The sequence below is a fragment of the Gopherus flavomarginatus genome, chromosome 5, assembly GCF_025201925.1.
Source record: "Gopherus flavomarginatus isolate rGopFla2 chromosome 5, rGopFla2.mat.asm, whole genome shotgun sequence".
Lineage (NCBI taxonomy): Eukaryota > Metazoa > Chordata > Testudines > Testudinidae > Gopherus > Gopherus flavomarginatus.
In genome coordinates, this window is record NC_066621.1 from 126,627,017 (window position 1) to 126,643,933 (window position 16,917).

The 16,917-nt window shown below is 41.0% G+C and overlaps 1 protein-coding gene across 6 annotated transcripts in view; it reads right to left on the reverse strand.

The window, feature by feature from the left end:
- Nucleotides 1-16,917, reverse strand: part of PTPN21 (protein tyrosine phosphatase non-receptor type 21) — a 70,968-nt gene that overhangs the window by 16,250 nt on the left and 37,801 nt on the right. For 5 of the 6 annotated variants that reach the window (XR_007774429.1, XM_050953205.1, XM_050953204.1 and 2 more), the window contains exons 7-15: nucleotides 16,230-16,317; nucleotides 15,805-15,893; nucleotides 14,286-14,373; nucleotides 13,414-13,493; nucleotides 11,707-11,808; nucleotides 10,849-10,909; nucleotides 10,184-10,268; nucleotides 5,413-6,881; nucleotides 1,806-1,943 (exon numbers count right to left, since the gene is read on the reverse strand). Coding sequence is in view for 5 of the 6 variants with exons in the window: in XM_050953205.1 (XP_050809162.1) it covers nucleotides 1,806-1,943; nucleotides 5,413-6,881; nucleotides 10,184-10,268; nucleotides 10,849-10,909; nucleotides 11,707-11,808; nucleotides 13,414-13,493; nucleotides 14,286-14,373; nucleotides 15,805-15,893; nucleotides 16,230-16,317 (2,200 nt within the window). In the remaining variant the exon portion in view is untranslated. The remainder of the gene's footprint in view (nucleotides 1-1,805; nucleotides 1,944-5,412; nucleotides 6,882-10,183; nucleotides 10,269-10,848; nucleotides 10,910-11,706; nucleotides 11,809-13,413; nucleotides 13,494-14,285; nucleotides 14,374-15,804; nucleotides 15,894-16,229; nucleotides 16,318-16,917) is intronic. The other variant, XM_050953206.1, reaches the window with a different exon arrangement.

Here is a 16,917-nt window from a genome sequence, read left to right on the forward strand (position 1 = left end):
AATTGACTAGCAAGGACACAGTAGCATGAATCTGAGCTTCAGAAGTATATGTTGAACGAACTTCTTGGTCCTCTAAAAATATTTGCAGTCCTCAAACTGGATTTTCTTCTATTACATATGTTCGAATTGTTTTGTCTGTGCTGTATTTAAATGGTAAGCTTCCTGTTTATACAGATCACACACAACAGTGCTCAGTGTTATAACAGCGGCAACAATATCTGTTTTTTAAACCTTTCACAGTCAATTCTTTCCTCTAATAGATTCCTGTGGGTGGTACTGGGCAATGGCACCTCTGCCCTACTGCTTACTGCACAGAGATCTGCAAGGTTCTATTTTGTTACCCTCCTATTTAACATGCACTGCATACAGGGCTGCTGGGAAAGGCACTGGGGATGTGGATGCAGAGGACACACATCTCTGACTCTTCTTCATCTATCTTATCAGTGCAGATTCCCTGTTTTCCCCAAGTGCTTGGAAAAAACTAGGGTGTGGTTAAAGTGTGCTCACTGAAGCTCAGCCATTAATGGCTGTGTCGGTTTGCTAACTTCATTGACAATGTGGTGTTATTTTAGGTCCCCAGCATCTCCTAGACTCCTGTGGTGCACCTATGGCTAAAAATGCCATTTTCTAGCTACATCTGCCCAGAAAATTACAACACCTCTCTCCACTGTGTGGGGACCTTACTCAGTTATCCAAACCTTTGAGATCCCCAGAATGAACTCCTGTTATGTGCTTGACATGGATTACTGTTTGGAAGCCATTTGGAATTTTGTAGTTGGTGCAGAATGTGGTTTCTCATTGAGGGCTCAGTCCTGCAAAGTGCTCAGTAACCTTCTCAGTGAATTGAGTTAAAGTGGAGATGAAGTTGAGCGTGCTGTGTTATTCACTGAATCAGGCACTTAAGTGTTGGCTGAAGGATGCACTTTACACTACTTCTCCAAGGACTACACTGGCTTCCCTCTATGCTCCTGGGTATAATTCAGGGTGATAACATTGCTCTATAGAGCCCTATGTAGTTTGGGTTCTGCCTATTTTCATCTCATATCCTCTCATGACACTTAGATTAGCCAGAGCACTCTTGCTTACGCTGCACATCCCAGCTTTAAACAGCTAGAAGCTGGGATCAAGGCATTCTCAGTTGGATGACCCTCAACTTTGGAGCCTAATTCCCCCACAGATTGAGATGGTATAAATGTGTTGATCTTCAGGGCATTGTTTAAGATCCATTTTTTTTCCCCCCAGGGTTTTTCCTGAGGAGAAATATCAATGTGACCTGCAAAGACCTGAATCCTGGAGTGAATTCTAACTAGGATACTTGTTAATTTTTTTATTATTATTTGTTAAGCACCAACAGTGCAAGTCACACAAAAAGTCATGGCCCCTATCATGAAGGGCACACACTCTAGACAGGGATACAACTCAGTGGGAAATGGAGGGAAAGTTTCTAATTTAAAAAACTCTGGATACTATTTTAACTACTGCCCAGAAGCTGAATGACAGGTGAATCTTACATATTAAAAAAAAAAAAAAAAAAGTGTGTGTGTGTGTATATATATATATATATATATATATACACACACACACACACACACACACACATTCATCCTTAGCCTCATTAGGCACTTTTACCAACAACTAACCAATAATTACAAGTCTCTCTCACCGATTTGCTGCCACCTTCTATGTCTGAATTATTTTGAGGGTGAGATGTTCTAGTAATTAGCACAAAACACAATGATGATGCAGTTCATTTTTAAGATTGCCAGGCTAAGAGAAACCAAACACTCAAGAAAACTTTAACATACCCGTTCATCATTTGTTGCTCTGGTAGGCTCTTCTTTACCCTCATCTGGCAAAGGCATTCGAGACAAGGTTAGTCCATTTAGGGCAGCTAGCTTCAGAGGCCCTATTTTTTTTGCATCAGTTCTATTCTTTTTCATACCCTGCAGAAAAATTTTTAAAATTGTAATATCCACAAAACAGAATACAACATAGCCTTCCTAGGGGTTCAGCTTAAGGGGACTCCTCTGACTCCTTTTTGCAAACAGAAGACAATGCACAGCTGTTTCTCTTTGCTAACCACTGTCTAAGAGATTCCAGTGGTAAAGCCACATTCTTTCTTAGGACAGGACACCAGTCTGACTTCATTCCAGATACAAGTTTCTGAAACGCCACAAGAATGACAAATATTGTTCTCTCCAAGGCTAGGTCACAGTGCAAGGGGAAATTCTGGGCAGTTTACCATCCTCGACAGAATTAAAATCTCTAATAGTATGAATAAGACAGAAAAAAATACCTTAAAGGGATATCACACACATCAAAATGATTACGTGCATCACACTATATAGTTTATAGGCCCAGTTTTCAGAAGTGGCCTCAGAGAACAATTTTATGGGTGCATTTTATAGCACTCAGATGCATAAACATTAGACTGCAGCTGCGGTGGGGGGAGGATCCTTAAATATCAAACATGTAAAAAAATGGGCCTACAACAAATTTCAGATGCAAAAACGTGGTCGATACTTAGAGGCAGAGTTAAGGGCCTTTGGAAAATCAGGGCCTGAATCTTTAATTTTGCAGTAATCACTTACTGTTAGAGGAAAATATTAGTACAAATTCAGGGGGATTTTTGTGTTAAGAACCATTCCACCATGATCTTTTGAACACTTATATACTAGAGAAAGCAAATGTCTGAATCCTACAGTTTATAAGTTTGGCTGCTAACAAAAATAATAGACCTAAATAATTTATCACAGTGAAAAAAACTGAAACATAACATGGGCACTTGTGTGAGTGGGAAAAAAAAAAAATCAATATATCCAAGAGTTAACGGGCAGTAACAGAAACAAAAACACTGTTAATTGCCAAAGCTAAGAGAATCGGACTATGTGCAAGAATGAATGAATGGCAACCCAATAACAAAGGACCACAGAGGGAGCAAAAGACGTCATGGAAAGAATGCCTCTATCAGTCCTATCAGGATATATATCTCAGTATTAAGTACTGAAAGGAATTAGGTTCTATCTATATTGTTTGCAGGGTTGTTGTAGCCGCGTTGGTCTTAAGATGAGAGAGAGATATGAAGTGGGTGAGGTAATATCTTTTACTGGACCAACTTCTGTTGGTGAAAGACACAAGCTTTCAAGCTTCACAAAAGTTGGTCCAATAAAAGATATTACCTCACCCACCTTGTTCTAGCTGTATTTTAAAATAACTAAACAATGTTACTTGCTGAATAAGACAGTATTCTACTGAACATTTCCAATGAGTAAAGAACATCTCAGTTTAAAACTAAAGTGAGTCTCTCTCTCTCTCTCTCTCTCTCTCTCAGGCCAGGTCCACACTACAGCGTTATATCGATTTAACGCTGTACCCATCCACACTACAAGGCACTTAAAATCGATTTCTGTACTCCAGCTAAACGAAAGGAGTAACCCTAAAATCGATATTACTAACTCGATTTAGGGTTAGTGTGGACGGAAATCGAAGTTATTGGTCCCATTCTTTTACTGAGCTACCCAGAGTGCACCGCTCCGGAAATCGATGGTAGCCGGGACCATGGACGCACACCACCCAAGTAATGTGCCCTAGTGTGGACGCGTAAAATCGATTTTATAAAATCTGTTTTATAAAATCGATTTTATTAATTTTGATTTCACTCTGTAGCGTGGACGTGGCCTCAGTGAAAGCAAACTAATTACAAACACAGTAGAAGAAAAAAGCAGAGTAGGTTCATAAATGTCTCAAAAACATATACCATGTAAAGAGCAAGACCCAAAACCTCAAAGATATTTAAAGGTCACATTGCAATAATTAGGAGTTAGGTGTCTAAAAACCTTTGAGGATCTGGACCCATGACACAAGGTGAGAGTTCAAGCTACCTCTGAATATAAGCCTATCAACAGAAGAACCTCATTAGTTTTACTTTAGTGTAACAAAGAGAGGGATGTCAAGTATCAGAGGGGTAGCTGTGTTAGTCTGGATCTGTAAAAGCAGCAAAGAATCCTGTGGCACCTTATAGACTAACAGACGTTTTGGAGCATGAGCTTTCGTGGGTGAATACCCACTTCGTCAGATGCGAAGTGGGTATTCACCCACGAAAGCTCATGCTCCAAAACGTCTGTTAGTCTATAAGGTGCCACAGGATTCTTTGCTGCTTTTACAGAGAGGGAAGAGACACAGAAATTATATACAATTATAAAGTTCTTAAAGGAAATTGACTAGGGTTGTGCACTTCTATTGGTCTCTTTCTGCATCCAGCTCCATGCTGGAAAGCTGGATTCGGAGGGACAATGATGAGGGCTATATAAGTGCCTAGATAAATAGACTAAGCCTACAGTATTTAGTTTCTGCAAAGTCAGTTGTAGCAGCTGCTAAAACAGTAAAACTAGTATGCCAGTATGCTGCTCTTCCCTGTGTAAAGAGCTACTTGGCAGCTGCTGGCAGTGACCCTGGGGAAGAAGTTAATGTAGCACAATAAAATTTAAAAAAAAAGTCAACTAAAAGTAGGGAAAACAGAGAAAAAAAGCTAGTGGCTAAAAGGATGAACAATTATTTTGTTACAGTAGCACCCACAATGAGCTAGGCACTGTACAAACACATGGAGTTATAGTCCCTGCCCTAAGAACTTGCAAACTAAACAGACTAAAACCAAAGAGGGGTCAATGTAGAAGATCATGAATTACATTGTGTAGTTCTGCACACATCTTGTAGGGGGTTTTGTGGGCAGGAGTGTCAGTTTGTGTTTGTGGCAGGGAGGAGAATGGCAAGGAGGGATTGAGTTTTTAGGGATGAAAGAATGGTTAAAAGGTGAGACAGGAAGGGAGCACCTGGAAAAAAGGGAAAAACCAAGGAGTGAATACAAAGGAGGGAGGAGCTTAGTGACATCACATTAGGAGGAGAGGGAGCGGAAAGTGTGTCAGAAGACACACGTGAACATTCAGTTAAGTCCAATGCTCAAATTACAGGAATGGGTCTAATGTCGGTCACAAAACTGGCAGAGGAGTGGATGTAGCTGCTCCTGCTTCACTTGCCTGGTGAATAGGAGGGCTCTAGGAACCACGTGGCCTGTTAAAAGCCACCCTGGATGACTCATCCATGGGTTATATGAGGCTGAGGAGGTCTCAGAGCCAGTCTCCACTAGCTACAGACTGAATAGGGGGTGGGGGCAGAAAGACTGGCTGAACAGATTGAGGGCGGGGGAGAAAAAAAAGACAAAATAGGGGAAAGGACAGACAAATAAGGAGAGAAAGCAGGAAACAGAACGAGAGAGAGGGCAATGGGGAAGAAGGTTACTGCATTTAATTGCTATGTTTCAGAGATATTGAAAAAGCTTTTTTAAAAACACTTGATGAATGGTATCAGATCTATCACAAGGAGCCATGAGAAGAGAGAGAAATAATGTCCACTTACTCCTAAAGGGGGAAGACCTTCCACTATATTATTCTTCCCTGACAGAAGATCAGAGACAGGTCTCTTTTTCAGAGAATCTTTTCTCACTCTGTACCTTCCCGAAGTCGTAAGATCAGATTCTGACATAGATGGAGTCAGCAATCCTTCACCTCTTCTCTGCACCTGAGTTTCAGCCATTAAGTGTACTGGGCTCACATCTTTTATCCTCTTTTCCGTCTCCGAAATATGTAACGTAGGCTCAAGGATATGCAAAGGGCCAGGAGATGAAGCAACAGAATTGTAGGGGTAACTTAGTAAGGATTCATGAGGATAACCACCCATAACAGCAGAAAGCTGGGTTTGATCATCAGAGAGAGGAGTCAGAGTTGTACTAGCTTTGTTTTCTTCTTCAAATTCTTCCTCTTCCTCGCTGCTGTGAATCAGCATAGTGGCATCTGAAAGAGACTTCTTATGATCACAGTTCAAACTTTCTTCTTGCTCCTTATTTTCTTCTTGCTTTGTTCTCTCCATGAAAACGCTGGGCTGTGACCCTGCCAACATGACCCTTGGAAGGGCCACATCTGCAGCAGAGGCTGACATGGTCCGTTCTTTAATTCTTATGCCTTCAAAGTTGTGGGCAAGTCCAGCTATTTCAATACTGTTCCTTTTCTGTAGCTGAGCATGCCGTGCTGATGTTAAGGGCTCACTCACTTCCTGAAGGGAGTGTGCAACAGGCAGGCTGTCCTCCTGAAACGTCTGAACAGAATGGTGGACTCGCCGTGTGATTAGATCTGGATTGCTGCTGCTAATGTAAAGATGTCGGGAAAGGTCTGGTGTACTGTTTGCAGGTCTTGGGTATGGGTAAGGGGGAGGAGGTCGATAGACCTGGGTCTTCATGATGTTTGGTGCTGGATACTCCTGAGCCTGAAGCTGTACATTTGTTAGCTCAGGGACACTGACCGCTCCAACAACTGGACGCCGTTCAGCAGGATATGGGTAGGGAGATTGGCTATGAAAACTGTAACTCAGGTTAAAAGGATAGTGATTAGATTGGGGGGAGGTGAAGTGAGCATGTTCTCGGATTTCAGGTTGGCTATAGACCAGAGCATCAGGCCTACTGTAGGCATATGAATTGCTGATGTTAAGATTTCTCATAGAATGACTCTGCCTATCTGTGTGTATCATTCCTCTGTTAAGCTGTCTCATCACAGTTTCATAATCTGGTGTAGGCCGATAAGAAGGTGGTATTAGCGCACTGTGTCGATGCGATGGAACATAATCAGGTCTCAGGACATCGCTTCCAGTAATGCTTGGGTTAGAGGACATGGGAGATGGCTGCAAGTAGTGCTGTGGATTATTCAAAGAGTTTGTGCTGTGTGCACTATAGACACTCCCATTGCGAATTCTGCCGTTGTAGTCATGTGGAGCTCTATCCAAGCTAGTCTGAGAATGGTAGTAGTATCCATTCTGCTTGCTCACAAAAAGGTTATCTGAAAAAAATGAAGTGTTTAACAACCATTATGTCCAAACATTAAATGAGTGAAATTCCTCTACTAGCCATGTTTAATCAATGATTAATTATCAAAACCTCAGCCCTTTTCCACCGTATCTTGGCTTTAACAATATATTGCTGCCAAGCAACATTTTACTTCCAAGGATTGCATTTTTAGTGCTGCAAGGCTCCCAACACACTGCAATACACAATTGTTATCTCGGGATAATATTTCTGTTTTAATCTCTTGCTACCTCGTCAATTTTCTGACATACAGAACGGATCCTGTAATCTGGAGACTGATTTAATTCTGATGTGATTTGTTTTCAGACACCATGTTAATAAGTATGTCATCAAGACTCAGCACTGAAACATGAGAGATGTAAATTTGCCTTCTATCTTGTAGTCATTCAGAACTTTTTTTGCTTTGACCAAGTGGGGTTGTGATGTAACAGCCACAGTTAGAATTCAGACACGGTTGATCAATAAAACGTGTCAGCCTCACTCACAAGAACCATTCAAAAGCAGGAATCTAGAAAAATCCAACCAACTAAGCAGTAACAGGCTCAGGAGCAACATCAGGCTTTCAGCTCTCTAGGCCAGGGGAGACAAGGCACAGTACACAGTTACACACTTGAGTTCTGGGGGAAGAGGTGCACCATACCTGTAGGGGCAGCCGTGCTAGTCATCTAACTAACTGGATTAATTAACAGTGGCTGCAGAGGGGACTTTCCCTCATCCACCAAGCCACTCAAAGTCCTGCAGTGACTGCAGCTACTGAGAATTAGGCAGAGTGGAAGCGATTGAGGAAAAGGGTAAAATATAAAAGTTTTTGGTCCAGCTTCTGATCTTATTTCTTTATCTATCTTATTTACCTGTTTTATGCCAGTGAATTATACAGAGTTACTCTTGAGGTACGCCAGTGCAAGATCTAGTCTACATGGTGAAGCTACACTAGAATAACCTAAGGTGTGAATTCAAACTGATCTAGTTAAACGAGTGCAAATTCCTGTGTAGACACACTTATTTCAAAGAGCGTCTTTTTTTCAGTTTAGCTTAATTCAACTGGGAATAGATTTAATTTAAAATCAAAATAGGACACTCAAACTGAAATTAAAAAAAAAAAAAAAAAAAAAAAAAAGTGTGTCCACAAGGGAGTTTGTATTGGTTCAACTATATCAATTCAAAAAACAAAGTTAAACCAGTTCAACTTGCCTATGGAGACAAGGCCTTAGTGACAGAAGAATCAGGCTCACTATATAAATGAATAATCAATACTAATGATGTGTCTATAATCAGCTGGGAGATGTAATTTCGAGTTCAGAAAAAACATACACTTGCTAGATCTGGTTGAAATAGCATGCTAAAAATACAGCATGATGGGGACAGCATGGGCGGTGGCTCAGGCTAGCTGCCCCAAGTACATTCCAAGGACCTCGAATACAGTTGTTCTCAAGTGACTAGCCTAAGCCACACAGCTGCACTGCTGCTTTTCAAGCAGCGCTAGAGTGTGTACATCTCTCTGAGCTGGGAATCACACCTCCAGCTCAGAGAGACATAAGCATACTAGCTCTGTGTAGACAGTCTAAGAAATCTGCCTTACGTGGCCATCTCAGCAACCAAAGGTAGATCTTAGTCAAACCAAAGTTTTCTGGAGACTTCGGGATATTTTAAAATATGGTAGGATGTTGCTGCTTACTACAGCTGGTCCTTATTACAGATTTCACTATATATATTAAAGTAAATTATCTATTGTTTTATGCATTTAATATTCATAAAGCAGCGGAGCTTCTGCTCTGATGCCAAAATGCAAAACAGAAGTCAGTGCTTTGGGCACTTTTTGTGCATGCAGCACAAACAAAACACTGTTGTGCATCTTTGCTGACAATTGCTTTTGACTCTTTGTTCATGAGAATAAGCATTCAATAGCAGGATTTTATTACAAACTTGATTCTTTACTGTACCCCTACTGTGGTATGGAAACAATTCAACTGTGTTCAGCTATGGAGATTACAGGTATTAGTTCCCAAAGCTGTCAGTGACTCAGTATTACCAATATTATTTATATTTGTACTACCGTAACACTCAAAGGCCTGACTGTAGTGGATAATTAAACACAGTCCTTGCCTTCAAGAACTTAGTCTAATTAAACACTAAATGAGGATAACAATAAGGGAGAAGGAAAATGAGGGTACTGGTAAATCCATTTAGGGTGACCAGATGTCCCGATTTTATAGGGACAGTCCCGATTTTTGGGTCTCTCTCTTATATAGGCTCCTATTACTCACCACCCCCGTCCCGATTTTTCACACTTGCTGTCTGGTCACCCTAAATCCATTGCATATTACATAGACCAGCTACATGCACCACTTGAGAGCTCTGAATAATTTAACTATTTTACTTTTAGAAAACCAGTGTTTAAAAATTCCTTATCAACCCAAGCAAAGAATCCTGTGGCACCTTATAGACTAACAGACGTTTTGGAGCATGAGCTTTCGTGGGTGAATACTGAGGAAGTGGGTATTCACCCACGAAAGCTCATGCTCCAAAATGTCTGTTAGTCTATAAGGTGCCACAGGATTCTTTGCTGCTTTTACAGATCCAGACTAACACGGCTACCCCTCTGATACTTATCAACCCAGTTACAATCCCCTGAGCTCTCTAAAAGTTTGCACCCCCAGCCTATCCCAACGATTTCGATATCTACTACTATAGACAGGAGGTCCCTCTCTTCCTTGAGTACCTGTCCCACATGGTCCTAAGAAGTCCCACTCACTCTATTGCTGTCCAGGGGCGGGGCAGGGTAGGGTCCTTGGAGCAGTCAGGGGAAAGAGAGTACAAAGTCCATTGATCATTTATGGAGCTCTTATATTCTTAAGGTCTAGAGGGATATGAAGGAGCTCCTGAGGCCTGCTCATTAACTTACCTTCTGAGGTGTATATATAGCCATAGTAACTATAGCCAATTTAAGCCCATTCAAGAGGGATTGTGGTCTGTAATTACAATGTGCATGGTCAATAACTTAGTGTTCGCCATCCTAGCTCCCTGCCACACTCCTCTCTCACGATACTTAGAATAGAAACAAGTACTGCAGCAAGAGAAATAATGTGGTCTTGACTCAAATTCACACTATGGCCTCTTTGCCCAGCTCCAGCAGTGCCATGGGGCCTTAAAGTGAGTTGAAATATAATGTGATGTAATGTGGTATAATGTGATATCAAGTGGTCTGAGTGTTTACTGGTTCCCACTGTATTCAGAATTTACTTGAGAGTTAAACATTGTGACCACATCATAATTTACCTTGGGACGATGTATATGGTTCCGTGTAGTGTCCATTGTAATGCAGAGGAGGTGGTGGTTGCATCATGTAAGGCTGTGGCTTGGGCTAAGAAAGAAGATAATTTTAAAAGTAGTTAAATACTACATGACTATTAAAGAGAGTCTTGAAGAAGATTGTACAAGGGGCTATCCTAAAAGAAAATTTAGTCAGTGTGTAACACAAAGTATCAGTTTTCAGAGCAGGTGAAGAGTAAAAGCCAACCAATATAGTGCCTACAGACAGACATCTAGGATTTTCTCTAGATGTAGGGGAATCTTAAATTGAAAACAGATGTATCTAAAATACCTAACAAAAATATTTTTAGATCAGTTATTAAGAAGTTATATCCTGGTTTTCTGAAAAGCCAATGTGTTTCTTATTTCTTAATTTATTGATCCCACCTTATTTTTCATCATTTCAGCTTATTTCATTAAAGGAAAAAATATTTGACTCAAGTCTAATGGAAAACTATAAAAAGTTCAAATCTCAGAAGTTTGGCATATTCCTAAGAAAAGTATCCTTCTCTAATCTTACCAACTATGAATGTAGTCACACCATTTCTCCCCTCATGGGGCATCCTCATTCTAGTTAGCAAAAAACAAGAAACAAGAAGTGGCTCAAATGTGAAGCTATTTGAAAACCTTACCAGAGACATCCTGGAAGAGGACCTCCTTCTAACTGGATTCACTGTAACAGCCTGGGTTTGTCTACAAAGCAAGTCATATGATGAACAGAGAGTTTTACAACATTGTCAACTTAGACCCGATCCTGTAAAGTGCTCACCACCGCATTTCAGGGCACTCAGCACTTCACAGAATCAGGCCCTATGTTGCACAGTCCTCCCACCAGTCCCAAAGGGAAGAGCTATGTGCAGCATGTGCACAAATCACCGCTGTTGCTAGAATGAGAAGAAACACATAAATAGGATGAGGAAGGAGAAAGGCAAACACCTTGTTTATCTCACTGCCTTCTCTCCCCATACACAGCACCCTAGCAGGAGAAGGATTCAGATTGCTCTGGCACACAAGGCTTCCCCAGCAGCGAGTGAAATGGAGGACCTGAATTTCACATATGCAGTGGGCTGGGAGAAAGGTGGGATTTCTATGCTCTCACACCAAATTTCAACCCCTGATAGACTCTCACCCAAGTGGTAACCTGTAGGCTCCCTGGCCTGGATGTCTGTCTTTATAATCATCTGTAAAGGGTCCTCAATACTTACTAGGCTATAAGAAGAAATAAGTAACAGCCAAATGCTCATTCTGGGTCCCCAGCCAATCCAAATTTTAGATACAGCAAACATTGTAGCTATCATAAACAAACAATGAATTGTAGTTTGCAAATCACTGCATGTTGGACTGGTCAGCAATGCCCATTTTCCCCACTCTATACTGTTTCCGTACCCATCAGTGTGCAGTAAGACAAGGACCCAAAAGACACCAGAGCAATACAAATACAAGACATGCAAAATTTCAGAAAGAAAGAAAGAGATTACTCTCTAGCTCACCCTTTGGGAAGAGAAGGACGAGAAAGAATTGGAAAGCGTGGAAAGGAAAGAATGAGGAAAGGTTTCTGAGAGCCTTCCACAGGCGGAGAGTCTGGGGAGTCTCTAAAGACAAGGTACGTGCAGACAAAATGGAGACAGTCAACTAGCACATTGAAAAGAAAGGCATGTGTTACCAGTCGAGAAGACATTTTAACTGAACTTAGATAAGTCTGGGACAGAGGTTCTTAGCCTAGGTGTCAGCACTACTTTGCCCCTCCCTTTTGCTAAACAGGAAGATTTCCCAGCTCATTGACATTGGGATCTCAGTAAGGAAAGATTAAGAACTACTGGTTGTGGGCGTTTGTTTGTTGTTTATTTTTAATTGAGCTATTGTAAAGAGTACAGAATTGACAGCCCAGAGACTGACGTTCATAATGTAACCAGAAAACCAATATAGTACAAACAGCAGCTACACATGCTTCTGACATACACCACCTCCACCAATATGCTTCATCCCTGACCAGAAGGCAGCCACCAGGAGGGATGAGAGGCAGTTTGGTCTCTATTCCAAGTTAATCCTTCAACTATTTTTGAGAGTGTCAACAGGGTGTAATTAATATTAGTGCCTCTTGTGGTGATTTTTGTGATGTGGATATTTCCCACCATCTTTCCTTCAACTTCAATGAGCTCTGAATCAGATCTCAACAAGTCATTTATTGCTGGACTATGTGAAATAAATTAAATTAAATGGAAATCATGCTTATTCTGACTCACTGGGTCTGATTCTCTGTCTCACAGTAATGTAAATCAAGAATAACTTGACTGAAGTAAAAAAGGTGAAAAATCAGAATCAAGGCCTTGATTTGCAGTGGGGAGACTGGCCCATTAAATTTAATCTTCTCACTTGTATTTAATTTGTTCTGCTCTGGTGCTTACTGAGCTATGAGGATTCTGTGGATATCAAAAGGGCCGCATACTGTGAGACTGCCAATCCAGCATCTTCCAAGAACACTACATTCACTCCCCTGCACCTTTAAAATAACTTCAGTGTCCTATTACAAGTTCAGTCAAAAGCACATTCACAGTCCCATAGATTTCAGTATTTCACAAACAAACACCTTGACATTAATGGTGCAAGTAGATGCATTTACAGCATTGAGATCAAGTTATTAGAAGAGGATTATGTTCTCAGCAGGGATGGCCCCAGGCACCAGCACAGCAAGCGTGTGCCTGGGGCGACAAACTGCAGGGGGTGGCATGCCGGTTGCCGTGAGGGCTGCAGTCAGGCAGCCTTTGGTAGCATGCCTGCAGGAGGTCCGCCGGTCCCGCGGCTTCAGCTGCAATTCGGCAGTTGGTACGCCAAAAGGCGTGGGACCAGCAGATCACCCACAGAAACGCCGCCAATCCGTGTCACCGGCGGACCACCCGCAGGTGTGCCACCGAAGGCCACCTGACTGCCGTGCGTGGGGCAGCAAAAAACACAGAACCGCCCCTGGTTCTCAGCTGTGACCCCAGGTTATAAAAATATCATCCTCAATTATAAGGCTGCAACCATTTAAAGATAAATCCTTTCCAAATTGGATATAAATACATGGTTGAAAGCATCAGGAGTAATCAAGGTCACTACTTAGTATATTCAAAACAAGTAATAAATTACAGATGTCATGTAGCATTTAAGTTTATTATGGGAACAGAGACCTCCTCCCCCCAAAAAATTATTCTACTTACAGGCTACATTTATTTAGTCTGTAAAATTTGTGTCTGGCCACACACATCCTCCACACATATTTTGCTGTTTCCATGTCCTCCTGTCAAACAAAATATACAGATATATGACAAAATATACAGGCTAAAATATACAGGCCCAACTCTTGGTCCCATGGAAGTCGGTGAAAGTTTTACCACTGACTTACCTTGGAACAAGATTTGACCCATTTCATTTTGATGTAGCAGTTTCTATATCAAAGTTTCTTAGGAACCATGTAATTTGCAGGACTAATGCAGCTGCTCAAGCATGAATACTCCACTAGATTAAAAGAAGCTGAAAATAGCTGCCTTCTGCTGAAGACAATCTTATGACTCAGAACACTGAATAATCATATATACTGTGCATATCACACTTTATTACAAAAATTATATCCTTGAAGAGGGAATAGACAAATGCTTTAAAGGCTCAATTCTGCAAGGCACTGAGCACTCTGGCCCTAACCCAGCAAAAGCTCTTAAACATGTACTTATCTTTAAGCATGTCAATAGTCCCATTGATTTCAAAGTCTTATTTAAAAAACACATGCTTAAATGCTTTGCTGTTTAGTACACCAGAAGTGCTGAGCACTCTGGTCTACTTACGAACGATAAGATTTCTTAATGCCTTTTACTTTTGTATAACAACTGCTGAAGCAGCCTTTGAATTTAAAATGTTATATTTGTGCCACCCTTATAATTAGAACTTTTTAAAAATTGTAACAGCAACTAAAAAACCTCCACATAACTACCAGTTGAAAAAAACACATTTTGGACAAAAATAGTTTAAGGGATTGTCTTATTTTGTGGTTTATTTGTATAGCTTTAGACAGAGAAATAAAAACTCACTCACTTACAGTTTGGAACTGGATTGTCTCTTCTTTATTTGCCAGTTCTAATGCAAAAAAGGACTTGTTGTGGGACATATTGGCAATGTCATGCCACCTAAGGATATACAGAGAAGACGTGACAAGTAAGCTCTGGATTTTCAGCATACAGAAAGTATAAATGAAAAACAAAACCTATCTTGGAGGGGGGGGGAGAGATGAGGATTAACTGAGCAACAACTCCCCCCTCTCCCCCGCCCCGCAACTGAGTCATGTGTAGAAAACTCTACAATAGTGATTAAACAAGCAGACGATAACTTCACACCCATTAAATTATTGTTAAAAGGAAAATGGGGATGTAACTGTAGTTCTTTAGAGGATGTATAAAGTGTGGGTGGTATTATTTATAATGGATAATGCTGTGCTATTCCTGCTCAACTTCGATGTCTTTCATCTTATTAAACTTTTTTTTAATGCATTTAAGACAAGAAACTAGCCATTAGCATGTACTGAGGGCTTGAAAGTTAATCACTCATTGTAAAAGAAAAGTTATGTCCAGTAACCAAGAATGCTCAGGGCCATTAAGACCTGGTTAAAATGAATGAGAAGACAGGCAAGGGTGAGCAGACTTTGGCGCCCGTAGAGATTCACTGTGCATGGCCCACTTACTCTGGGGTTGCAGAGAGGTTCCAAAATTTGGTCCTCAGTCAGTCACAAACTCGATTTGATCAGATAAAATCCACTGAGAACAATGTCCACCTGGCCACAATGGTAACTATAAGTCACCAGTGTCCTTGAAAGTAACCTTCCACATGTGTCACTACATGACATTCAATTGGTAGGCCAAATTCTGTCCATGGATGCACACATGCAGCTCTTATTGAAGTCAGTGGGACCCATGTGCTTGCATCCAAAGGTGAAATCTGGGCTATGGAATTGGGCCCTAGATAGATGGATCTCAAGGCCATGCCTAGTATGGAAAAACATTTTAAAAATATTTAACTATGAGAATGTCCAGGAAGACTGCATGCTTCACTACCAGTGACAGCCTAACTGCAAACAGCAAATGATCTATCACTTCTGAATAGTAACAGAATAGTAATGCAACTTTCCTCTTCATAGTTCCATATATAGAACAACACACACACTCAACATACAAAAAAAAGAAAACAAAAACAAAAACAAAAAACCACATGCACTTCAATTACTTGGGGATGTGCAATCGTAAAGGTATGTGTCTTTATCTGGCAAAATGCTGCTGCCTTTAGCGTCACATGCATTTGCACAGAGGAATATACATAACTGTAGGTAACACACATATATAACATAGATCTAAATGAACTAATCCTGCAGCAGTTATATAGGTAAAACTCCCACTGACTACAGTATGCATGCACAAGGACTGCAAGACTGGGCCCATGTTTGGAACTCTGCTAATGAGTAAGATCTGTATTCATCCAAGATTCCAAGAAAGCAACTGGGGACTGCACATAAAATGTTAATTTGCAATGTACTCATCAGCATTATTCTAACAGAGGACACTACTCACCGAAATATAACAGGAGGCCGGCCATTTTTGTGTTTCACAAAGATACCATCAAGGCATGCCCCAATAAATAGGTCACTTCCCTGGCTGTCCTAGAAGTAGTAAACAGCAAAGTTACAGCAGCAGCAACTATTCACTTCAGTGAGGTCACAGAAGGATTCTTACATAGGCAATGCAAATCTTAATCTTTAGTTTGAGATCATGACCTCTCCTCATCATGCAGCACTAACACAGGACTCGATACAGCAGCCCTTATGCACCAGAGTAATCCCAGTGAAGTGACTGGGACAACTCAGGTGACTAAGAGATAGGGTATTGGGCCCAGGGTTTCTTATACATTGGATTTTCTTGTTTTTTCTGTAAATGGAACAAAGATATGAAGATGGTTGCACTTGTTAAGTCATGTCAAGTGTCAAAGCACTCCTTACCTTTGCAGGGTAGCTCTCTTCACCATAGCCTTCCATTCTCTCTACCTCTTGCATATATAACGTTTCTGCATCAGGAGGTGTAAGGCCTCTACAAATAAAAACACAACAGTAACTTTTAGTCTAGGGATCAGCTTCTAAAATTGTACCAGTGGGGGACTCCTACTTGTATTACTCTGAAGCATGCTCTCAAAGCTCTAAACGCACTCAGTAAGATATCCAGGCTATCGTGAAATCTTGCTGCTTATCTGTCCAAGTGGCTAAAACACTTGTCAAGGTCCTGCCACTTGGACTCCGGTAACCTCTTCCTCTCTAGTTTCCCTGATTTCCATATCGCTTCTTGTCAATTCATCTACTGTGTCTATTGAGACTATGTCACATCCTTCTTCAAATCCCTCCCAGGTTCCCCATCACTCACCATGTCAAAACTGAATGTCTAGTATTTCCATTCAGGGCCCTGCATAATACCACTTCAGCCTGCCTCTCAGATTATTTATTTCTTTAGCACAAACAGAATGCTTAGCACTGTACAGTACAAAAAAGAGAGACACTAATTTACTATATTCCTTCTCATTCCTCTTTTCTCCTAGTGACATCAGCCTCAGCTCCTGCACTTTCTTCTCCCACTCCCATCTACATTCCTCTTTCTATGCTGCACATTATGCACAGAACAAGCCCCTAATCCCAATAT